The sequence below is a fragment of the Manacus candei genome, unplaced genomic scaffold, assembly GCF_025592945.1.
Source record: "Manacus candei isolate 608988 ecotype Guabito, Panama unplaced genomic scaffold, ASM2559294v1 h1tg000084l, whole genome shotgun sequence".
Lineage (NCBI taxonomy): Eukaryota > Metazoa > Chordata > Aves > Passeriformes > Pipridae > Manacus > Manacus candei.
The window spans coordinates 1,845,894-1,866,660 of record NW_026138132.1 but is presented as its reverse complement, the minus strand read 5'-3'; the positions used below and the strand labels follow the sequence as shown (position 1 = coordinate 1,866,660).

Sequence of the window (20,767 nt, the reverse complement as noted above, 5' to 3'; positions counted from 1 at the left end):
GTTTTGCTCCCAAATCCCAACCCAGGCTGGGCCAGGGCTGCCAAAGTCCGCCTGGACCGGCAAATAAACAGGGATAAAGGGATCAATGATTAACCAGGGGCACAGGGTGACAGCATTGCTGTGACCCCCCCTCTCCCTGTCCCCTCTCCATCCCTGGGAATGAGGGGGAATGACCCACCCCTGTCACCCACCCCCCCACTCCAAGAAGGAGCAGCTGCCAGCAACAGTTTTATTGAAAAGAACCAAAAACTGGTCACAGCAAAGGCAAAAAAATAGAGAAATTCCAACTTTTTTGGCATTAAAACGGAGGGGAGAGGCTGGGAGGAGGGTCCTGCTGGACCCCCATCCCTGCTGGGGATGCACAAGGAGGGGTTTGAGGCATCTTTTGGGGTGTTTTAGGGTGTTTTTCGTGGTCTCACAGCCCCAGGCTCGAAGGTCTCAAACATCTCCTGACTAAGGCAAAAAAAAACCCCCACACCTGAAAAAGGTGAGAACTCAAAAACTTTCCCCCTTGGGACAACGACCTGAATGCACAGAGAATTCTCCTTGAGGAACCAGTGACTCCTCAAGGACAGGAGAACCAGCCAAACCTGGGGCTGGTTTGTTCAACAGCACCTTGGAAAAAAGACAAAAAAAAAAAAACAGGAAAAACTTGAAACCTCCCTGGAAACACAAGAAAAAAACCCCCCAGATCTTTGGGGTTTACACCAGCACCTGCACAGGGACGAGCTGTGGGAGCAGCAGCACCTCTGGGGCTCGTTAACTCAACCCCCTTTACTGGGAGGACTGGAAAACAGGGGGATATTCCTTTGGATTCACCCCCAGGGGGATAAACCCAGCCCTGGGACGCTCCCCAGCGTCCTTCAAACCGACACTGCAACCCTTAAAACCCAATAAATAACGGGAATAAATTAACAACAGAACGGGGAATTAAGGAAGATTCCCCCATGTTGGCGGCTGGGGAGCAGAATTCCAGGTCCAATCCCGGTTTTCCTGCCCTGGCAAACACTAAAGGAAGAAGAGCTGCTCGCTCAGGTGGGCGCTGGGCTCGTGGTGCAGCACCTGCCCCACCAGGAATGCCAGCTTGTGGGCATATTTACAGGGGGCTGGGACACGGACGGTGCCAGGCCAGTTCCAGTACAGGTGGCACAGCTTGAAGGTCAGCCTGGGGACAGACAGGGGAGAGGAAAAAAAAGGGGGATTGGTGATTCCCAGCGGGATGGATTCGCTCCCGGAGGCCAAACCTGCTCCCACCCGGGTGTTTCTCCCCCATTTGGAGGGGGAGGAAAAGGTTGGGGCACCCCGGGGTGACACAGTGTCCTCTGTCACCTCTGCCACCAAAGGGATGGGATGGGATGGGATCCGCCTCCTCTGCCTCATCCACGTCCTCCCAGTTCACCCAGTTCACCCAGTTCGCCCAGCAGGTTCAGCCCAGTGCCTGCACAGCCCCCCTCCCCACTCCAGGGGGCTGATTGACCCAAAACTTCCCAAATTTTGGGGGTCCTCACACTGAAACAAGACTGCTCTTCCCTCTGCAGGACACTGGGGGGCTGCAGGATATTGGGGGGGTTCCAGGAAAGCTGCCCTTCCCTCTGCAGGATTTCGGGGGTCTGTAGGATAAGGAGGGACTCCAACCCCCCTCCCTTCCCTCTGCAGATTTTGGGGGGGGGCTGTAGAGTCTTGGGGGGCTCTGGGACCCCTGCCCTTCCCTCCAGAGGTGCTTGGAGGGCTCTGGGCAGGATTTTGAGGAGCCCCTGCCCTTCCCTCTGGAGGATTTGGGGGGTCTCTGGACCCTTCCCTTACCTCTGGAAGTGCTCAGAGGGCTCTGGGACCCCTGCCCTTCCCTCTGGGGGATTTTGGGGGTCTCTGGACCCTTCCCTTACCTCTGGAAGTGCTCAGAGGGCTCTGGGACCCCTGCCCTGCCCTCTGGGGGATTTTGGGGGTCTCTGGACCCTTCCCTTACCTCTGGAAGTGCTCAGAGGGCTCTGGGACCCCTGCCCTGCCCTCTGGGGGATTTTGGGGGTCTCTGGACCCTTCCCTTACCTCTGGAAGTGCTCAGAGGGCTCTGGGACCCCTGCCCTGCCCTCTGGGGGATTTTGGGGAGCTCTGGGCCCCCTGCCCTTCTCCCTGCAGGAACTTTGAGGACCTCTGGGCTCCTTGCCCTCATCCCTTCAGGATTTTGGGAGGGGGCTGAAGGATCTCAGGGAACTCCAGGCCCCCCGCCCTTCCCTCTGGAGGATTTTGGGGAGCTCTGGACCCTTCCCTTTAACTCTGGAAGTGCTCAGAGGGCTCTGGGACCCCTGCCCTGAACTCTGGGGGATTTGGGGGGTCTCTGGACCCTGCCCTCACCTCTGGAGGTGCTCTTGGCTCAGGTTGGCCGTGTTCCACATGCAGATGTAGCGGGTGGGAATGCTGCAGCCCTGCCGGGAGCTGTGGGCCAGCAGGAAGAAATCCTTCCTGGGGGTGTAAAAAGGGCTTTTTACACCATTTGTTTGCACCCTGGGTTGTTTTAACAATAATTTTTTGCACCCCAGGGGTTTTTTTTTACACCCCAGGGTGAGTTTTTTGCACTAATTTTTTGCACTCAGGGATTTTTTTGCACCCCGGGGTGATTTTACAACCATTTATTTGCACCCTGGGGTGTCTACAATGATTTTTTGCACCCCAGGGCTGGTTATTTCACACCCTAGGGTGGCTTTTTTTTTGCACCCTGGGGTGATCTTACAACCATTTATTTGCACCCTGAGGTGTTTTAACAATGATTTTTGCACCCCAAGGTGGTTTTTTTGCACCCCGGGGTGATTTTACAACCATTTGTTTGCACTCTGGGGTGTCCACAATGATTTTTTTGCACCCCAGGGTTGGTTATTTCACCCCCCAGGGTGGTTTTTTTGCACCCTGGGGTGATTTTACAACCATTTATTTGCACCCTGGGGTGTCCACAATGATTTTTTTGCACCCCAGGGTTGGTTATCTCACCCCCCAGGGTGGTTTTTTTTGCACCCTGGGGTGTTCCTACCACCCTTTTTTTTTGCTCCCCGGGGTGATTTTCACCATTTTTTCGCACCCCAGAGTTTTTTCACACCCCAGGGCGTTTTTTTCTCCCCTCCCAGGGGTGTTTTTCACCTCCCCCAGCCCCGGAGGTGCCACTCACCAGCCCGAGGTGGTGATGGTGTGGTCGAGGACGGTGCCGGGCGGGGGGGACGTGAGCTCCTCTCCCGTCAGGCCGTAGAAGTTGGTGCTGATTTGCTTCTGCACCACCACGACCACCAGGCTGGGCTGGTAGTTCTCGAAGGTGTGGAAGCTCTTCTGCATCTGGGGCACCTCGTACTTGAGCACCGTGTCCAGCTGGGGGTCGGACACCCCGTCCCGGTACACCACGATCTTCATGGGCAGAGAGTGGTTCAGCTGGGAGGGGAGGGGTAAAAACGGGGAGAGTTTGGTGGTTTTTCACCCCCCAATATGCACAGGATTGGTGGGAAAACATTCCCTGGCCTGGAGATGCTCGCTGTGTCTCCAGGGATGGAGGTCAGGACCCAACTCATGGCCCACAGAGCCCCTGACCAGGCTCAGCTCCTCCCCCCCTTCCCCAAAATGCAGCTCAGAGTGGGGTTTTGGGAGGGCTGTGTTTGTGCTAATCACAGAATTCCAGAATGGTCTGGGTGGGAAGAGACTTTAAAATCATCCAGGTGCACAGGCAGGGACACCTCCCACTAGCCCAGGTTGCTCCAACCTGGCCTTGGACACTTCCAAGGATCCAGGGGCAGCCACAGCTTCTCTGGGAAATCCATCCCAGGGCCTCCCCACCCTCAGAGCCAGGAATTCCTTCCCAATATCCCACCTAACCCTGCCCTCTGGCTGTTTGAAGTCATTCCCTGTGTCCTGGTCCTCCTGCCCAGCAAACTCCCAGTGCCCAGGGATGTTCCTCCAGCACCCACAGAGGGCTGGGAAAACAGGATCACAGAATCCTGGGATGCTCTGGGTTGGAAGGGACCTTAAAATCATCCATTTCCACGGGCAGGGGCACCTCCCACTATCCCAGGCTGCTCCAACCCGGCCTGGGACACTTCCAGGGATGGAGCAGCCACAGCTTCTCCGGGCAAATCCCAAGTGCTGGGATTTCTCCTGGCCCTTGTCCCGGGCTGTTTTTCTCCTGCTGTGGGGACGAGGGCCAGGGCTCAGCCCTTCAGTGCTGACAGGGGTGGAACGTGGCACTTCCCTCTGTGCAAACTAATCCCCGGGGCCGGTTCGCACGTTCCCGAGATAAGGATGAGCTGTCCCGGCTCCACATCCAGTCCAAAGGCTGCTGGGGAGCTTTGCCAGCTCCAGAGCGGCAGTTTTGGGGTGTTTTCCCCTTGTTTTGAGGGAATATCAAACCCTGGGAGGGTTTTTGTTGTCGGCCTCACCTCGTAGAAGCGCTGGAGGGCTTGGGAGAGGCAGAGCCGGAGGCTGTCGGCGATCTCCTGGTGGGGCATCTGGAAAACCACCCTGGAATACCACTTGGTGAGGATGCTGGGGATGGAATGGGAATGAGCATCAGGAAAACCCCCCCACACACACACTGTCACCAGGCAAAGTCCACCAGCTCAGCATTCTCAGCCCTTTTCCCAGCGATTCCCAGCACAAACACGCCGGCGAACGCCTTGCGGGTCGGGAAAAGCAGCACCCTCGCCCCCCTTCCCGTCCAAGGAGGGGGATTTTGGGGTGGAATCCCGCCAGATTCCCAGGGCAGAGCCGGAGGAACACCTTCCCCCCTCCCAGGACTCCACGTACTGGTTCATACTGGCCACGAAGCCGATGACGGAGCGCATCCCTTGGCTGCGGCTGTGGTGGACGTCCATGCCAACGACCATCAGCTGTTTCTGGGAAAGGGGGGGGAAAAAACCAGCCAGGTGGGATTTAGGGATAAGCCAAGACACCTCCAGGCTCGGATCCCTCCATCTGCGAGGGACTCCCGTGCTCCAAAGAGAATCCAACCCCCAGTTCTCCAGCCGGCGAGGGAAGCCCGTGACTACAATAATTCACCCCCTCAGAGCTTCCAAGCTCATCCCAGGCCTTTTCCAGGGGTTTTCCTGCCTTACCAGCGGGATGTCAACCCCCCAGAGCTGCCCGCCCAGCTTGCAGTTGATCTGCAGCAGAACTTTCTGGACCACGCTCCTGATCTTGCCGGGATGGCCCATGAGGGACTGGGCGTTGATGACCTACGGGGCGGGAAAACACGTGGAAAAGCGAGGCTGGAAAAGCACCCGGAGCTTCCCGGGAATGGTGGTCCCACCCTGCTGGGCCCACCTGGGAGGGCACAGGGGCCTGGACGCAGCACAGCTTCTTGATGGCCCCGTACATGTCGTCCCTGTTGCGGGGGGTGATGCACACGAGCAGCTGCACCTTTTCCTGCCGGGAATCGTGGAATTGTCGGGGTTGGAAAAGCCCTCCGAGATCACCGAGCCAAACCTAAGGCCGCCACCACTAACCCGTGTTCCCATGTGGATTTTGGACACCTCCAGGGGTGGGGACTCCACCTCCACCTCCCTGGGCAGCCCCTTCCAATGCCTGACAGCTCTTTCCACGAGGAAATTCCTGCTGATGTCCAACCTGAGCCTCCCCTGTCCCTTGTTCCCTGGGAGCAGAGCCTGACCCCCCCCTCCCAGCTCCTCCCTCCTGTCAGGGAGTTTTAGGGAGCAATAAAGTCCCTCCTGAGCCTCCTTTCCTCCAGGCTGAGCCCTTCCAGGTGCTCCCACCTGCCTGGTGATCCCCTGGGAACGTCCCCCCTCCCCACCTGGCTTCCCAAACCGCTCCGGATGCTCTTGACGTAGGACTCGATGCGCTCGTCCCGCAGCTCCTGCACCGTGGGCTGTCCCACCTGCATCCCCATGGCTCCACAGGTGCTCCTCACGGCTGCCAGCAGGTCCTGGGCCACCTGCTGCAGCCGCTTGGGATACACCAGGAGCCAGGAATTTATGGAGATCTGGGAAGAGAAGCGAGGACAGGCCGGGTTTGGGGCGTGTTCCTGCCCGGTCGTGCAGCCCCCAAGCCCTGCAGCACATTCCCATCTGGGAGAGGGGAAGTGGCCCCAGAGGGACATGGAGCACAGAGGGGGATTTGGGAGAGGGGAATTTGGGAGAGGGAAAGCAGCCCAAGAGGGACATGCAGCACATTTCCACTTGGGAGAGGAGGAAGCTAGGGAGCACAGAGGGGAATCTGGGAGAGGGAAAGTGGCCCAAGAGGAACTTGGGAAGCACAGAGGGGAATTTGGCTAAGGAAAGCAGCCCAAGAGGAACCTGGAGCACAGAGGGGAATTTGGGAGAGAGGAATCTGAGAGAGGAAAGTGGCCAAAGAGGAACCTGGAGCACAGAGGGGAATTTGGGAAAGGCAAGTGGCCCAAGAGGAACACGGAGCACATTTTCACTTGGGAGAGGAGGAACCTAAGGAGCACAGAGGGAAGTTCGGGAGAGGGAAAGTGGCCCAAGAGGAACCTGCACCACAGAGGGGAATTTGGGAGAGAGGAATCTGAGAGAGGAAAGTGGCCCAAGAGGAACCTGGAGCACAGAGGAGAATCTGGGAGAGAGGAACCTGGGCGACAGAGGGGAATTTGGGAGAGGGAAAGCAGCCCAAGAGGAACCTCAGGAGCACACAGCATGGAATTCCTGCATCTGAAAGCCTTCCTCCAGCCCGGGAGGAGGCGGGAAAGCAGACACCACCCACCACATACCTCCAACTCCTTCGGAAAAACAGGCTGAAGCTCAAATCCAACATAAACAAGGGAAGGGTTTGAGCTGGAGGCAGCTCAGCCGGAATGCCAGCGCTTAGGAAAACCCAGGCCAGCTCCCAGACAAGGGGAGGCTGTTCCCGTGGTGGGCTCACCGCCGAGATGGACACCTCCTTGGTCACCTCCCTGTGCCAGCTCAGGTCCTCCTCGGGGAAGAAGGAGTGGTTCCGGAGGTTGATCCGCTCCGAGGGCAGGATGTGACCCTGGGTCTGGACAGAGCAGGAATCCGGGGCTGCCCCCATCCCCAGGGGGGAAGGCAGGGAGCCTGGTACCCCCTGAGAGCCCTACCCTGCAGATATCCGTGTCCAGGTGCAGCCCCCAGCGTTCCAGCTCCCGGGAGGCCTCCGGGCTGTCGCGGATCTGGCGCAGGAGGTTGGTGAGGCGCAGGTAGTGCTGCCGAGGGCTCTGCATCATCTCCCACATCACCTCCTGCAGGGGCAGCCCCCAGGGCGTGATGGGGGGGCTTGGAGCTACCCCCCGGCAGCTCCCCAAAGCGGGCACTGCCAGCTGGGGAAAAGCAGGGACGGTGGGATGGAACAGGCTCTCACCTTCAGCGTCCGGCTGTTCTTCTGCAGGTCGGACAGCCCGGTCAGGAAGGTGAGCTCTGGCACCAGCACCACCATGTCCAGCTGACGCTGCAGAGGGGACAGGCACCCTCAGCATTCCAGGGGCTGGGAGTCCCTGCCCTCCCCAGGAGCCCAGGGCAGACCGTGGATCCCCATTTCTCCATGTCTCACTCACCTTCCTGTCCATTGTCTGTTTTTCCTTGGGCCTGTGGATGAGCAGCGGCTGGTCCAGATCCCTGATGGTGATCCCGTAGGCTTTGCTGGAAAAAAACCAAACAAAACAGCATAATCACAAAATCCTGGAATGGTTTGGGTTGGAAGGGACCTTAAAAACCACCCAGCTCCAACACCCTGCCGTGGGCAGGGACACGGCATCGGGCGAGACCTTCCTGCTCCTGCTCACCCAACAGCGGGCATCGAGCCCTTCCCAATCCCGAGGGATGATCCATCCTCACCTGTAGTACTCCACAAAGGTGATTTCCTCCCCGCTGGCCAGGGTGAAAGTGTCCCTGGGGGTCTTGTCCCAGTCGATGTCGTCGACCCGGTAGGTGCGGTTGTTGTAGCGGGTGATGACCACGCTGCCCACCAGCTCCTTGGTGCACTCGTCCTGGAACGTCTTCTGGCTCTGGGAGTGGATTGTTTGCCTGGGAAATGAGGAGAGACGGCCCATGGAACGCTGCCTGCCCCTGCCATCCCAAAAATAAAACGCTCCCCTCCCGGGAGTCTTTCCCGCTCCTCTCACATCATGCTCAGGACGGACTCGCTGCGGATGATTTTGTGGATGGAATCCACCATGAGGAAGAGCCCGCCGTCCTTCTTCCGGATGCTGACGGCGTATCCCGGCCAAATTTGGAGGCTGTGTCCACAGGGAAAGATGCCCAACAGCGCCTGGGTTAACCCAGAGCCGCCCCAGGAGCCAAGGAACACCCAAAATGCACAGGGATTTGTTTCCCAGCTCCCAGCTTTGGAAAACAGCTGCTCCAAGGTCAGACCAGCCAGAGCTGACCTGGGAAAACTTCCCAGTTTCCAGGCTGCCGGGGAAACAGGGATGTCCCTGGCACCCACCTGTGTTTATGCAAGGTGGTGGCCTGGGCAGGCTCAAAGAAATGTCTCCCAACCAGGCTCATGTTTAAGATTTTCATCACCCTAAGGAAGGAAAAGCAGGAAAAGTAGGACTGGGTCAGGCTTGGCAGACAGGAGGGGGAGGAGGGTCTCCTCCCTGGAGCTCAGGGAGGGTCTCCTTGGTCTCCCACCTCCGGAAAACCACATTGTAAAAGGGGATGCAGAGATCCGAGCTGGCCTCCAGGACCTTGGTCATCTGGATGGTGATGGAAACCTCCTCCCCATTGCTCTTCCTCTGAGCCTTCACGCTGACCTGTGGGGCAAGAGGGGGATTCTCCCACCCAAAACAAGGGCTGGAGGCCTGGGGGGGGCACCTGGGCTAAGACAAGCCCCCCCTTACCTTGGGAATCTGGATGGGCAGGAAGAGGATGGAGCCGTCAAAGGCCAAAACATCCCCGGTGACGGCGTGTTGCTCCTTCAGCATGGCAAAGCGTGTGTTCCTGCACTCCACCTCGGGGCTGGGGACACACAGGGGCTTTTCTCCCTCCCCTGTCCCCACCCCAGACCCCGCTAAGCCCCCCCTGGAATCCCCCCTGAGGGGGAAAACCCGGAGCTCTTTGCATTGCTGCACCGGGCGCCCCGTCTCGTGGCACTTGGGACACGGAGGGCTCTGCCTGGGGACACCCCCTTCTCGAGGGGCTGTGGGGGACCCCCGAGGGGCTGCGGGGCCCCCCCTGAACCCCCCAGTACCTGAAGGTCACATGGTACTGGTAGACAACTTCGTTCTGGCAGTGGATCCTCACCAAGTTCAGCCCCAGGGCAACAGCGGGTCCCTTTGCCCCTGGGGGGGCCCTGGGGAGGGACACAGGGTCAGGGGTGACCCAGCAGCACCTGGACCCCCCAAAACGCGGGGCTGGGGTCGCCACTCACGGCTGGGGGCTCCTGGGGGGGCGCAGGGGGCCGAGCGAGCTCAGGGTGGGCACAGTGGTGGCTCCTCCAGGGCGGGTGGGCGGCGCGTCCCCTCGGCCTTGCCATCGGATCCTGCGACCCCGAGGAGGGCAGGGGTGAGCCCTGGCACGCTGGGGACACGCTGGGGGTGCCCAGGTGTCCCCCGAAATTCCCCCCTACTCCTGACCCACACCAGCCTGAGAGGGGGGGGGGCTCAAAAGACCCGGTTTTGGGGTCAAAACACAAGAGGTGGCCCTGGCAATGTGGCAGCGAGGGAGTGGGGCAGGAAGGGGTGTGATCAGGCCAGGGGGGTCACTGGTAGAGGGTCCCCCAGCCCCTGTGACCAGGGTGGGTGATGGAGCCACTGGAAGGGCTCAGGGAAAGGGCAGGAGGGGGGATAGAGGGGAACAGGGGAACACAAGGGGATAAAGGGGACAGAGAGGATGAGGGAATAGGGGGGATAAAGGGATAGTGGTGATGGGGTGGGCAGGGGGGATAGAGGGAATAAGGGGCATAAGGGAATAGGGGGGATAAAGGGGATGGGGGACAGAGGGGGATAAGGGAATGAGGGATAGAATGGATGGGGGAGACCGGGAAATAAGGGAATAAAAGTATAGGGGGATGGATGGGATAAGGCAATGGGGGGATAGAAGGGACAGAGGGGATGGCGGGGCTGGAAGACAGAAGGGGACAGAGGGGATAGGGAAGACAGAGGGGGACAAAGGGATAGAGGGGGCCGGGGGGAGTCCAGGAGAAGGTGGGTATTGAGGTTTTAGGGGTTTGGGGTGCCGGGAGGGACTCACTGCCCGCGCGTGGGGAGCGCCACCAGCGCTGCCCCCTTTTCCTTCTCCTCCTCCTCCTTCTCCCGTGCCGGGCTGGGCTGCGCCAGAGCCTTCCCATCGCCCGCGCCGCCACGACCTGCGGGACGAGCGGGCACGGCGGGCTGGGGAAGGGACGGGGGGGGGGCGGGCAGCTCCTAAAGCCCCTCCACGCTCCCCTCACCCCCGCTCCCTACCCAGGGGCCGCTCGCGGGGCCGCTCGTCCAAGCCCAGCCCGCGGAACAGCGCCGGGAGCGGCGACGGCGCGGCGGGGGCGGCGGCGGGCACGGAGGGGCGCTGGGCGAAGGCCGCGATGCCGCGGAGCCCCCGAGCCCGGCCGGGGAGGGCCGCGGGGCCGGGGAGGGCGGCGGGGGCCGGGCAGGGCCCGGGGCCGCGGGAGGGGTGCGGGGGGGCCATGGCCGAGCCCGTTCCCGTGCCCGTTCCCGCGCCCGTTCCCGTGCCCGCTCCCGCTCCCGCCCTGTCCGGGCGCGCCCCTCGCGCGCGCGCGGGCACGCCACGCCCCCCCCGGAGCGGACGCGTCGCTGATTGGGCGGTGGTGGGGGGCGGAGCATAATGAGGGGGCGTGGTCATAGGTGGGTGGGCGGGGGCATGGGGAAGGGGCGTTGCCAGACGGGAGGGGCGGGGTCACACGAGGAGGGGGCGTGGCCAGTGAGGGAGGGGCGTGGCCAGAGAGGTGGAGGGGAGGGTGGGATGGGATAACATGGAATTGGGGGGGTGGGATGGGATGGGATAGGAAAGGAAAGGGGGTAATACGTTATTGGGGGGTAAAAATGGGATGGGAAAGGGGGTAATATGGAATTGGGGAGTAAAATGGGATGGGGTGGGAAAGGGGATAATATGGAATTGGGGGGTAAAATGGGATGGGGTGGGAAGCAGGGATGGGATGGGGTGAGATGCGATGGGACAGATGGGATGGGATGGGAGGTAAAATGGATAGGGCAGGAGGGGGGTAAGATGGAATTGGGGGGTAAAATGGGTGCAGGTTAAGATGGGATGGGGTGGGAGCAGGGGGCAGAGGTGGCAGAACAAACCCAAGCAGCTCCACACAGGGGGAAAAGACGTTTTATTCCATGTTTTATTCCACATTCCTCCCCCCTTGACGTGTGTCCCGCCCCCACCAACGCATCCACAGCCACCAGGGAGCTGAAGGGGGGGACACCCCACGGTCCCACATGCCCAAAAACCCCCCTTTGGCACAGGGGGGGGGAAGCAGCAGCTTTGGGGGGACGCCTCTAACCCCCCACGGGGCTGGGAGGAGGTCGGAGCTGCACAAGACCCCTCCCCACAGCCCAAAGGCACATCTGGGGGGGGCTGAGGGTGTGCAGGGACTGTCCCCACAGGCCGGGGGGGCTGAGAATCCCTCGGCTACCGGTGCCTGTGCTCCAGGAGAGCCTCGAAATCCGGGGAACACACCAGCTTGTGCCTCACGTGGCCCAGGACGATCATCTCGCCCGTCCGGTTGTCCCCGATGCCGACGGACACCAGCTCCTGTCCCAGAGGGGAGAGACACCCCTGAGCGGCCCAGTCCCATGGGAATCCCCTGGGAGAAGGGTGGGGGGGTCTCTGCTGAAGGGGGAAGAGCCTGGAGGTGTCCCCAGGGGGGACCAGCAGGACCCTTCCCCGCTGCTGTCATGGAGAGAGGCAGCACGACCCTCCCCAGGGCACCAAACGGGGTGCCCCCCATACCTGTAGGAAGGAGCAGGGGGTGCCCCCCATACCTGTAGGAAGGAGCAGGGGGTGCCCCCCATACCTGTAGGAAGGAGCAGGGGGTGCCCATGGTCACGTCCAGGGTCACCTTGCCCAGCACCAGCTGCACCTTCCCCGACTTTCGGATGAGCAGCTTCCCCACCTGCCCCTCGGGGAGGTCGGCCAGGGTGCACGTGTTCTCCGCCTGCTTCGCCTCCTGGCACGGCCACCAGGGGAAAGGACAGCGTGGGATACGGGGGAATGGCACCACGGGATGGGGGGGATGTCCCCATGGGATGGGGGGACAGCACGGGATTGGAGGGGAAAGGACAGCATGGGATGGGGGATGTAATGGCACCAAGGGATGGAGGAACAGCAGCACGGGACTGGGGGAGAAAGGACACCAGGGAATTGGTGGAGATGACATCATGGGATGGAGGAATACCAGTGTGGGATGAGGGGGAAAAGAGCACCATGGGATGGGGGAAGATGACACCACAGGATGGAGTGACATCATTATGGGATGGGGAAGAAAGGACACCATGGGATGGGGCGGAAAGGACACCATGGGATGGGGGGGAAAGGACACCAGGGTGGGGATAATGACACCATGGGATGGGAGGGAATCACACCACGGGATGGGAGGGAAGTCACCATGGGACGAAGGAGAATGACACCAATGATTGGAGGGGAAATGACACCTCAGGATGGGGGGGGATAACAACACCATGAGAGGGAAGGACACCACTAAGGGATGGGGGGGCATCCTTATGGGATGGGGGAGAACATCACCACAGGATGGGGGGATGACACCATGGGATTGGGGGGACACGTCACCCCCATCCCACCCCTCCCTCTCCAAGCCCCCACCTGGCTCTTCTCCTGCTTCACCACCACCACCTGCCCGTCCTCGTTGTGCAGCTCGGATTTGATGGGTTTGGAGTCGTGGGTGGGGGGCTGCCCGGGCAGGGTGTCGGGCAGCTGCAGGAACAGCAGCTCCTCCTCGGCCTGCAGGCTCAGCCTCTGCAGCAGCTCCGCCACCGGCACATCCCGCGGGAATCCGGGCGGGCCCTTGGGCTGGGACACCTTGGGCTCCTCGTCACACGGCTCCTCTTTCACTGCAGAGAGGGTGGGTGGGCACGGGGGGGCAACGGGGGGGCTCCCCCAGCCTGTCCCCACTGCGTGTCCCCCCAGTCCCAGCCCACCTTTCACTGCTGGTGGGTCCAGCTCCATCTTCTCCTCCTTGGATCCCGGGAGCCACGGCTGGGGGTCCTCCTGCTCCGCCCCCTCCTCCTTGAAGAGCCACCCCGAGTGGGCCAGCGGGAGCTGCACCGGCTTGTTCCTGATGTCGTTCTTCAGCCCCGGGTCGTCCAGGAACTGCGGGAATGGCAGAGGGGACACTCAGTGCCAGCCCGGGGGGGCACCACGGCCGCCCCCTCCGCGCCCACGCACGTCGTCCTTCTGCAGCATCCGCAGGATCTGCTTCGTCTCCTCGTCCGTCTCCCTCTTCTCCTTCTTGATGTTGATGATGTGGGAAGGGCCGAAGTCGGACACGTCCACGGCCTTGTCCCAGGAGCCTGCTGGGAGAGGGGAGCAGCCCTGGGTGACCCCCTGGCACACCCCCAGACCCCCCAAAGGAGCGGGGGCGGCTCCCCTTACCCTTCTTCTTCATCATCTCAGCAGGTCCCTGCTCGAAGATGGAGTGGGACTGGATGACCTCGGGCCGGCCCCGGCCCCGGCCGTGCCCGTCCCGCTGCCGGTCCCGCTCCTTCTTCTCCTTCTTGACAGAAACATCCTCCCGGGGCCTGTGGAACAGAGATATTTCTGTGGATATTTGTATGGATATTTGCACGGATTTATGAGATATTTCCATGGATATTTGATATTTCTACAGACTGACAAGATCCCCTCTCACTTCCCTCTCCAGACTAACCAGGCCCAGCTCCCACAGTCTCTCATCAGGGAGATGCTCCAGACCCCAAACCACCCTTGTGCCCCCTGTTTTGCCCAGGGGTGGACCCCCTCCAGTCCACCCCTATCATCCCCAAAAACGCTTCCCGGGCTACTCACTCCTCCTTGATCTTCCTGCTGATTATGTTGGGGGTGAAGGTTTTCTGCAGGCAAGAGCAGAGGGAGGGACGAGTCACACAAAACAGCTCCCCCTGCACCCCAAATCCCCCCCCCAGGAGTCCCCAAACCCCTTGTTGGGGAAGGGCACAAAGTGAGACCCCGATTTGGGGAGGGGTGTGGGGGGGACTCACCTTCTTGACACCCCCCAGGGTGAGGTCCCGGGAGCGGATGGAGGGCAGGCGGCCCGGGGTGAGGGGGGGGGGCAGCGGGACGTCTGCCCAGCACCCCCCGAGCCCCCGGGACCCCCGAGACCCCCGGGCGGAGGCTGCCGGGGGAGCCGGAGCTGCCAGAGCTCCCCTCGGCCATCCTGTGGGGAGGGGGCACGGTCAGGGGGGTCAGACCACCCTCCTGCACTCGTTTCAGGAGGGTAGGGGAGTCCTGCACCCCTAAACGGGGCTCAATCATATCCCCCACCCCAACAATGTGCCCTCCCCTCCGCCCCAGGACCCCTTTCCCAAAGGGCTCAGCCCCCCCAGACACCCCCAGACAGGGATTGCTTGTATCCCCCTCCCCAGGGGGGAGTCGTTTGCCCCCTGCACCCCCCAGGACCCACTTGCAACCCCCTCCCCAGCTGTCTCACCCCCCTACTGCCCCCGGACCCCCCCAAACAAGCCCCACTCGTCCCCCCCTCCTCAGGGGTCTCAGACCCCCAAAATCCACTCGCACCTCCCTCCCCAGGGGTCTCAGACCCCCAAAATCAGCTCGCAGCCCCCTCCCCAGGGGTCTCAGACCCCCAAAATCCACTCGCACCCCACTCCCCAGGGGTCTCAGACCCCCCCCCGCACCCCCCAGGACTCCCTTGCCCCCCTTCCCCAGTGGTCTCAGACACCCAGGACCCCCCTTCACCCCCTCCCCAAGGTTCTCAGCCCCCCCCGCTCCCCCAGGATCCCCCTTTCCCACCCCCCCAGGGGTCTCAGTCCCCACCATTACCCGCTATTATCCCCCTCTGCAGCTTTCTCACCCCCCCCGATACACCCCCAACCAGGACTCCCTCGCCCCGCTCTCCCCAGGGGTCTCATTCCCCCTCTCCCACCCCTCCGGACCCCCCTGGACCCCCCAAAAGCCGCCCCCCCTCCGGCCACGCCGCCCCTTACCCTGCCCGGGCAGCCACGGGCTCGCCGCCCCCCACCGCGCATGCGTGGCGCACGACGCGCCCTTCCCCGGGGCGACGCCGCTACCGCCATGTTTGTTGAGGGCGCGCGGGCCTTGCCAGCGAGCCGCCATCTTTGTGGTTGGCGTGTCCCGACCCGGCGTGACGCCGGCGGCGCCATCTTTGTGGCGGGCAGTGCCCAGTTCTCGGGACCGCAGACGGGGGGCAGCGCAGGGGGGATTTTTTTTTAGGGGTGGGGAGGGGTCACTCACCCCGTCATTTAACACCCCCACGGCTTTCTGGGGTGCAGCCACTCCCTCAGAGTCCTCTAAAGCCCTCCAGCCGCCTGTCCCCCCTTCGAGGTGGGCACCCCCCACTGAGAAATTTGGGAGGACGATGAGTTTTTTGGGGTGCTCGCCCCCACTCCGAAAAACGTGTGTCCCCTAAAAAGCGTGTTCACTAAGTGCAAAACACACACCACCCCCCCCTCGGGCTTTGCACCCCCTTTCCCACGGGGGTCCTGAGTGGGTTCCAACATCCCCACTCACCTCATCCATCACATTTTTGGGGATGGATGGATGGATGGGGGGGTGCGGCACAACCGGGACACCCCCCGCATCCCCCAGCCCCAAAAGCGGGAGGGTACAGGCAGAACCTGCCCACCACCCACCCCCAATGTGCACCCACATCCCGCTCTGCCTCCATCACCTGACGCCGCACGCGTCCCTCCATCCCATTGGCAGAACCGGGAGGCTTTTCCTTCCTCCCCCTTTTTCTCCCAGCTCCTTGGATATCTATTTTTCCCTTTTTTTTTTTTTTTCCCCCCCTCTTCTCTCCCTCCTCTGGAGGGTGTTTGCTATTTCCGAGCTGGCTGGGAGGATCCCAGTCGCATCAGCCGCAGGCAGCGACGCGGCACCGCCGGGTACCACCGCGATCCCACCGGCATCCTCCGTCCTTCCCGCCTGGATCAGCCCCGCCGGGGCTCCCTGTCCTGCCGCCCCTTCCATTCTCTCACCCTGCCGCTCCACCGGCATCCCACCGCGTCCCGGCAGCCCCCCGGCACGGCCAGGTAAGGGCCCCACCGGCACCGGGACACCCGGAGCAGCCGCCAGATCCCGGTGGCGTCGGGACAACATCCCAATGGCATCGCTGAGGGATGCCCGGGGGGCACAGGGATATGGGGGGCAGGTGGGGCGTGGGGCCATGGAAGGCTTGCTGAGGGCTTTTTGAGGGGCACGGGGTGTTGGGGACACGGGGACGCGGTGACACGATCCGGCTGGAGCAATCCCGGTGCGGAATTCCTGCGCCACCGCCGGGCACGGGAATGGGGCAGCGAGGTGGCACCTTGTCCCCAGCGCGGTGACCTTCTGCCGTGCCCGAGGGTTTGGCGGGGGGGCGGATTTGTTGGGTGACACCCTGCTTGGGGTGGCTGGGGGGTGTTCAGTGGGGCTGGGGGTGACCCCCGGCTCTGCGCAGATGGAGGGGGGGGGACGCTGGGTGGCCGTGGGTGGCCGTGGGTGGCCGAGTGACAGGGACACTCACGGATGAGCCCGGCGTGGGTGGCCGTGGGCACGCGGGGAGCAGGGGGCTCTGGGTACGTCGGGCACGGCTGCCCCCGCACCAATACGGGGGTACCGGGGCGCAGGGTGGGGGGCACCCACCCCCTCAACCCCCTCTGCGCATCACCCCCTTCCCGCGTCACGGGTGTCACCGCGTGTCCTCCACCCCTCAGAGCGGCTCCCTGGGGGGGGCGCAGCGAAGGGAGGGGAAACTGAGGCACGGGCCAGGGCAAAAAGGCGGATCCAGCTTTTCCAGTGCCCGCGTCCAACCCTCCCCTCTCTCCCAGCACTCCCTCGGCTCCCCTTGTTTTTCTTTCCCCACCCCGGGTGTTGAGCAAACCCCGAAACAGCCGCTGGCGTCGCGCCGGGGCCCCGCGGCACCCGGGGGAGCGGCCGGGGCCCCCGCACCCGACCGGGCTTGTTCCCCGGCGTCCCGCTGCCTGCTCCTGCCTGCGCGCTGCCTATTCCTGGCTGCCGGCCGCTTTTCCACCCCCCCCGGTGCCATCTGCTCCGCCGCGGGGGGAGCGGCCCCGGCAGCTGCCGACGTGGGCAGCTCGGGGGGCTGTTCGGCACCCCCCCAAAACCCGCGCCGTGCCCGCAGGAGCTCAGCCCCTCCGGCCATGGAGCTGCTCTCCACCCCCAAGAACATCGAGATCAACAACATCACCTGCGACTCCTTCCGCATCTCCTGGGCCATGGAGAAGGGGGACCTGGAGAGGGTCACTCACTACTTCATCGACCTCAACAAGAAGGAGAACAAGAATTCCAACAAGTTCAAACACCGGGTGAGCCCGGAGCGGGGAGGGGGGATGTGGGACCCCCTGTCCGGGGTGAGGAGATGGGGTTGGTGAGAGGGAACTGGCTTTTAACCCACTCCCACCCTGATTGGGGTCATTCCCCACTCTGGATACGCTGGTGGAGGGCACTGGGATGGGGATCGGGGGCTGACAGACCCCCTTCCCAAGCCCCCGCGGGGGAGCAGAGCCACAAACCTCTCCCACTCCCCCTCCCCGTGCAGCGAGTCACTAATTCGGGGCCGTTTTTAGCAGCGCCGTTGCCACGGTGATGCTATTTAATGTTTAACATTATTTTTTTCTCTCCTCCCCAATAATAAGGAGTGGGGGGGTGGGATATTTTCTTTCCCCCTCCGTCTCCCGACTTCAGCATCCGCCGTTGCCACAGAAACGGCTCTGCACTGCGGAGCTGCTCCGTGGCCTATTGACACCGCGAGATGCCACCGGGAGCGGGGGGTCCCCGAGACCCCCGCCCTCCGGGGGGGACCCTGCGCCCCCATCGCTGTGTGGGGACGGGGAGGGAGGGACAGAGCTGGGGGGGAGCAGCAGGAGACGTGTCAGCGCGGTGTTTTGGGTGCCCCGAGGTGGATGTTTGGGGGGGGGTCGGTCCCTGGCACCATCCCCTGGGCGCGGGGGGGGGGGAATTTGGGGCGGTGCGATGCTGTCCCGCCTGACCCCCGCCCCCCGGCACAGGATGTCCCCACCAAGCTGGTGGCCAAGGCGGTGCCGCTGCCCATGACGGTGCGGGGGCACTGGTTCCTGAGCCCCCGCACCGAGTACAGCGTGGCCGTGCAAACGGCCGTCAAACAGAGCGACGGGGAGTACCTGGTGTCCGGCTGGAGCGAAACCGTGGAGTTCTGCACCGGGGGTGAGCGGGACACGGGTGGCCCGGGGCTGGGAGGGAGGATGGGGGCGATCCCCGGAGCCGGGAGGGAGGATGGGGGACCTCCCGGGAGCCAGGAGGAGAACGGGGACAGTGCTGGGAGCTGGGAGGAGGAGGAGGAGGAGGACACAGGCAATGCCCGGAGCTGGGAGGAGGATGGGGGCCACCCGAGAGCTGGGAGGAGGATGGGGGTGATCCCAGGAGCCAGGAGGGAGGATGGGGGCGATCCCAGGAGCCAGGAGCTTGGAGGAGAACAGGGGCAATTCTGAGAGCCGGGAGCCAGGAGGGAGGATGGGGGAGGCTCGGAATTGGGAAGATGAGGAGGACTGGGACCACACTGGGAGCTGGGAGGAGGATGGAGGCAATGCTGGGAGCCAGAAGTGAGGAGGGAGTAAAGGAGCAATGCTGGGAGCCAGGAGAGAGGAGGGGATTAATGCCTGGAGCTGGGAGCCAGGACAGAGAATGGGGACCTTCCCAGGAGCCGGGACAGAGGATGGGGTCAATGCTGCAGGTCAGGAGCCGAGAAGGAGGACGGGGATGATCCTGGGAGCTGGGAGCTCGGAGGAGAGTGGGGTCAATACAGAGAACCTGGAGCTGGGAAGAGGATGGGGTTGATGCTGGGAGCTGGGAGGCAGGAGGAGGACGGGGGCAGTGCCGGGATGCAGGAGCCCGGAGGAGGACGGGGGCGATGCCGGGAGCTGGCACAAGCCGGGCCGGTTGGAGCGGCAGCTGATGAGTGGGAGGCGGGAGGTGTGGGGAGCTGCGGGCAGGGAAGGGCTGCCGGAGGGGGATGGAGACGCCCTGATGTCCCCATCGCTGCCCCCAGACTATGCCAAGGAGCACCTGGCCCAGCTGCAGGAGAAGGCAGAGCTGATCGCCGGCCGCATGCTGCGCTTCTCTGTCTTCTACCGCAACCAGCACAAGGAGTATTTCCAGCACGTCAGGTACCCCCAGCCCCCATTCCCCGCTCCCCCCGCTCCCAGGACGCACCCCTTGACCCTGCCTGTGCCTGTCTGTGTGTCCCTCCTCCTCCTCCTCCTCCTCCTCCTCGCGCCAGGATGCACTGCGGGAACGTGATGAAGCCGTCTCTGAAGGACAACAGCGGGAGCCACGGCTCCCCCACCAGCGGGATGCTGCACGGCATCTTCTTCAGCTGCAACACCGAGTTCAACACCGGGCAGCCCCCCCAGGACTCGCCCTACGGCCGGTACCGCTTCCAAATCCCGGCCCAGCGCCTCTTCAACCCCAACACCAACCTCTACTTCGCGGACTTCTACTGCATGTACACCGCCTACCACTACGTCGTGCTGGTCCTGGCGCCCAAGGGCTCCTCCGGGGATCTCTTCTGCCGGGAGCGCCTCCCCCAGCTGGACATTTCCTCCAACAAGTTCCTGACGTGCTGCGTGGAGGAGGGCGAGCTGGTGTACCGCCATGCCCAGGACAGCATCCTGGAGGTCATATACACGGAGCCCGTGGACCTCGCCCTGGGCGTGCTGGGGGAGATCAGCGGCCACCAGCTCATGAGCCTCTCCACCGCCAACGCCAAAAAGGACCCCAGCTGCAAGACGTGCAACATCAGCGTGGGGCGTTAAAGGGGGGAGGAGGAGGAGGAGGAGGAGGAGGAGGAGGCGGGCAGGGCCGGGCAGGGGGACGGGCGCCCGCCCTGGGGGCTTCTCCCACGGACACTGGTGGGCGGAGGACGCGGGTGGGCACGAGGAAGGAGCCGGCGGGATACTCGCCCGGCAGGGAGGCAGAGCCCACCACGCTGCTCTGCGCCCCGAGGGAAGAAGCCTTCATCTCCTGGACTGGCCGACCGGCATCACCCTCGCTGGCGTGAGCCCCGCGCTCTGCCCTTCTCCGCGCAGCCGCTGCGGGACCCCCTTCCCCTCCGGTGTCCCCTGCATCCCCCCGACCCCGGGTCTGCGCAGCTCCCGGGGAGCCCCGGTCCTGCCAGCCGGGACTGGGGCTCCCTGGCCACCCCAGGGGGTTCAGTGGAGAGGCTGGAAGCGCCCCCGGCTTTAGGCTGCTCCTGGGGACAGCGGGGTGCTCAGACAGGGACCCCCCCCCCCCTCCTGCAGTGGGGGCTGCAGCGGTGTGGGGGACCCCTCGTGCTGTCCCTCTCTGCTCTGCCACCCTGTGCTGCCCAAACCGTGGCCCCGGAGGCAGCCGGAGGAGCTGGGGAATAGGGGAGTGGAGCTGAGCCCCCCCACCCCGTGCCCCCCACCCCGCCGCCCCCCGCATGAGCCGTCGGCAGCATGGCACTTGCGTGCGGCCCCCCCCGGGGCGCCCACCCCTTCCCCCCCCCGCGGGGTGCCCACCCCCCCCCCGTCTCTGTGTACCCCCTGCACGCTGTAGAACAACAACTCCCCCCGTCCCCCCGAGCATCCCTGTGCTGTGCTGGAGGTGTTTCAATAAACTCTGTGCGGTCGCCACCGGCCGTGTCG

General features: G+C 63.2%; 3 protein-coding genes across 4 annotated transcripts; 1 reads left to right on the top strand and 2 right to left on the bottom strand.

The window, feature by feature from the left end:
* Positions 1 to 215: 215 nt before the first annotated feature.
* On the bottom strand, positions 216 to 10,631 carry PIWIL2 (piwi like RNA-mediated gene silencing 2). Of its 2 annotated transcripts, none has more exons than XM_051811814.1 (21): positions 10,358 to 10,631; positions 10,146 to 10,260; positions 9,325 to 9,435; positions 9,145 to 9,246; positions 8,795 to 8,912; positions 8,586 to 8,707; positions 8,398 to 8,478; positions 8,075 to 8,188; positions 7,788 to 7,976; positions 7,508 to 7,592; positions 7,315 to 7,401; positions 7,055 to 7,195; positions 6,862 to 6,975; positions 5,777 to 5,965; positions 5,290 to 5,391; positions 5,082 to 5,201; positions 4,774 to 4,862; positions 4,407 to 4,512; positions 3,155 to 3,408; positions 2,350 to 2,457; positions 216 to 1,165 (listed from the first exon to the last, which is right to left on the bottom strand). In XM_051811814.1, exons 1-21 carry the CDS (start codon positions 10,575 to 10,577, stop codon positions 1,009 to 1,011), a joined length of 2,724 nt encoding a protein of 907 aa, XP_051667774.1. In that variant the 5' UTR covers positions 10,578 to 10,631; the 3' UTR covers positions 216 to 1,008. The 2 variants fall into 2 exon arrangements, with proteins under 2 accessions (XP_051667774.1, XP_051667775.1); XM_051811815.1 differs by lacking the exon at positions 216 to 1,165 and adding an exon at positions 1,634 to 1,873 and having other exon boundaries at positions 2,339 to 2,457.
* Positions 10,632 to 11,230: 599 nt separating this feature from the next.
* Positions 11,231 to 14,303, bottom strand: POLR3D (RNA polymerase III subunit D). Its single transcript, XM_051811882.1, is given in 9 exon segments — positions 11,231 to 11,669; positions 11,932 to 12,084; positions 12,738 to 12,985; positions 13,073 to 13,244; positions 13,320 to 13,444; positions 13,527 to 13,672; positions 13,938 to 13,981; positions 14,129 to 14,200; positions 14,202 to 14,303. Coding segments are annotated over 9 exon segments (1,185 nt in total). The 3' UTR covers positions 11,231 to 11,546.
* Positions 14,304 to 15,650: 1,347 nt separating this feature from the next.
* Positions 15,651 to 20,755, top strand: PHYHIP (phytanoyl-CoA 2-hydroxylase interacting protein). The gene is made up of 5 exons (XM_051811865.1): positions 15,651 to 16,156; positions 17,248 to 17,431; positions 18,134 to 18,308; positions 19,150 to 19,267; positions 19,381 to 20,755. Exons 1-5 carry the CDS (start codon positions 15,666 to 15,668, stop codon positions 19,913 to 19,915), a joined length of 1,503 nt encoding a protein of 500 aa, XP_051667825.1. The 5' UTR covers positions 15,651 to 15,665; the 3' UTR covers positions 19,916 to 20,755.
* The last annotated feature ends 12 nt before the right edge of the window (positions 20,756 to 20,767 follow it).

What these genes read in the sequence shown, in the direction of transcription:
- PIWIL2 (XM_051811814.1), bottom strand. Translation starts at nt 10,577, where the DNA reads ATGGCCCCCCCGCACCCCTCCCGCGGCCCCGGGCCCTGCCCGGCCCCC. An exon ending in AACAGACAATGGACAGGAAG is followed by an intron (nt 7,402 to 7,507) that starts GTGAGTGAGACA and finishes TCCCCTCTGCAG; the next exon opens with CGTCAGCTGGACATGGTGGT. An exon ending in AGAACAGCCGGACGCTGAAG is followed by an intron (nt 7,196 to 7,314) that starts GTGAGAGCCTGT and finishes CTGCCCCTGCAG; the next exon opens with GAGGTGATGTGGGAGATGAT.
- PHYHIP (XM_051811865.1), top strand. Translation starts at nt 15,666, where the DNA reads ATGGATGGGGGGGTGCGGCACAACCGGGACACCCCCCGCATCCCCCAG. An exon ending in CAGCCCCCCGGCACGGCCAG is followed by an intron (nt 16,157 to 17,247) that starts GTAAGGGCCCCA and finishes CCGTGCCCGCAG; the next exon opens with GAGCTCAGCCCCTCCGGCCA. An exon ending in CGTGGAGTTCTGCACCGGGG is followed by an intron (nt 18,309 to 19,149) that starts GTGAGCGGGACA and finishes CGCTGCCCCCAG; the next exon opens with ACTATGCCAAGGAGCACCTG.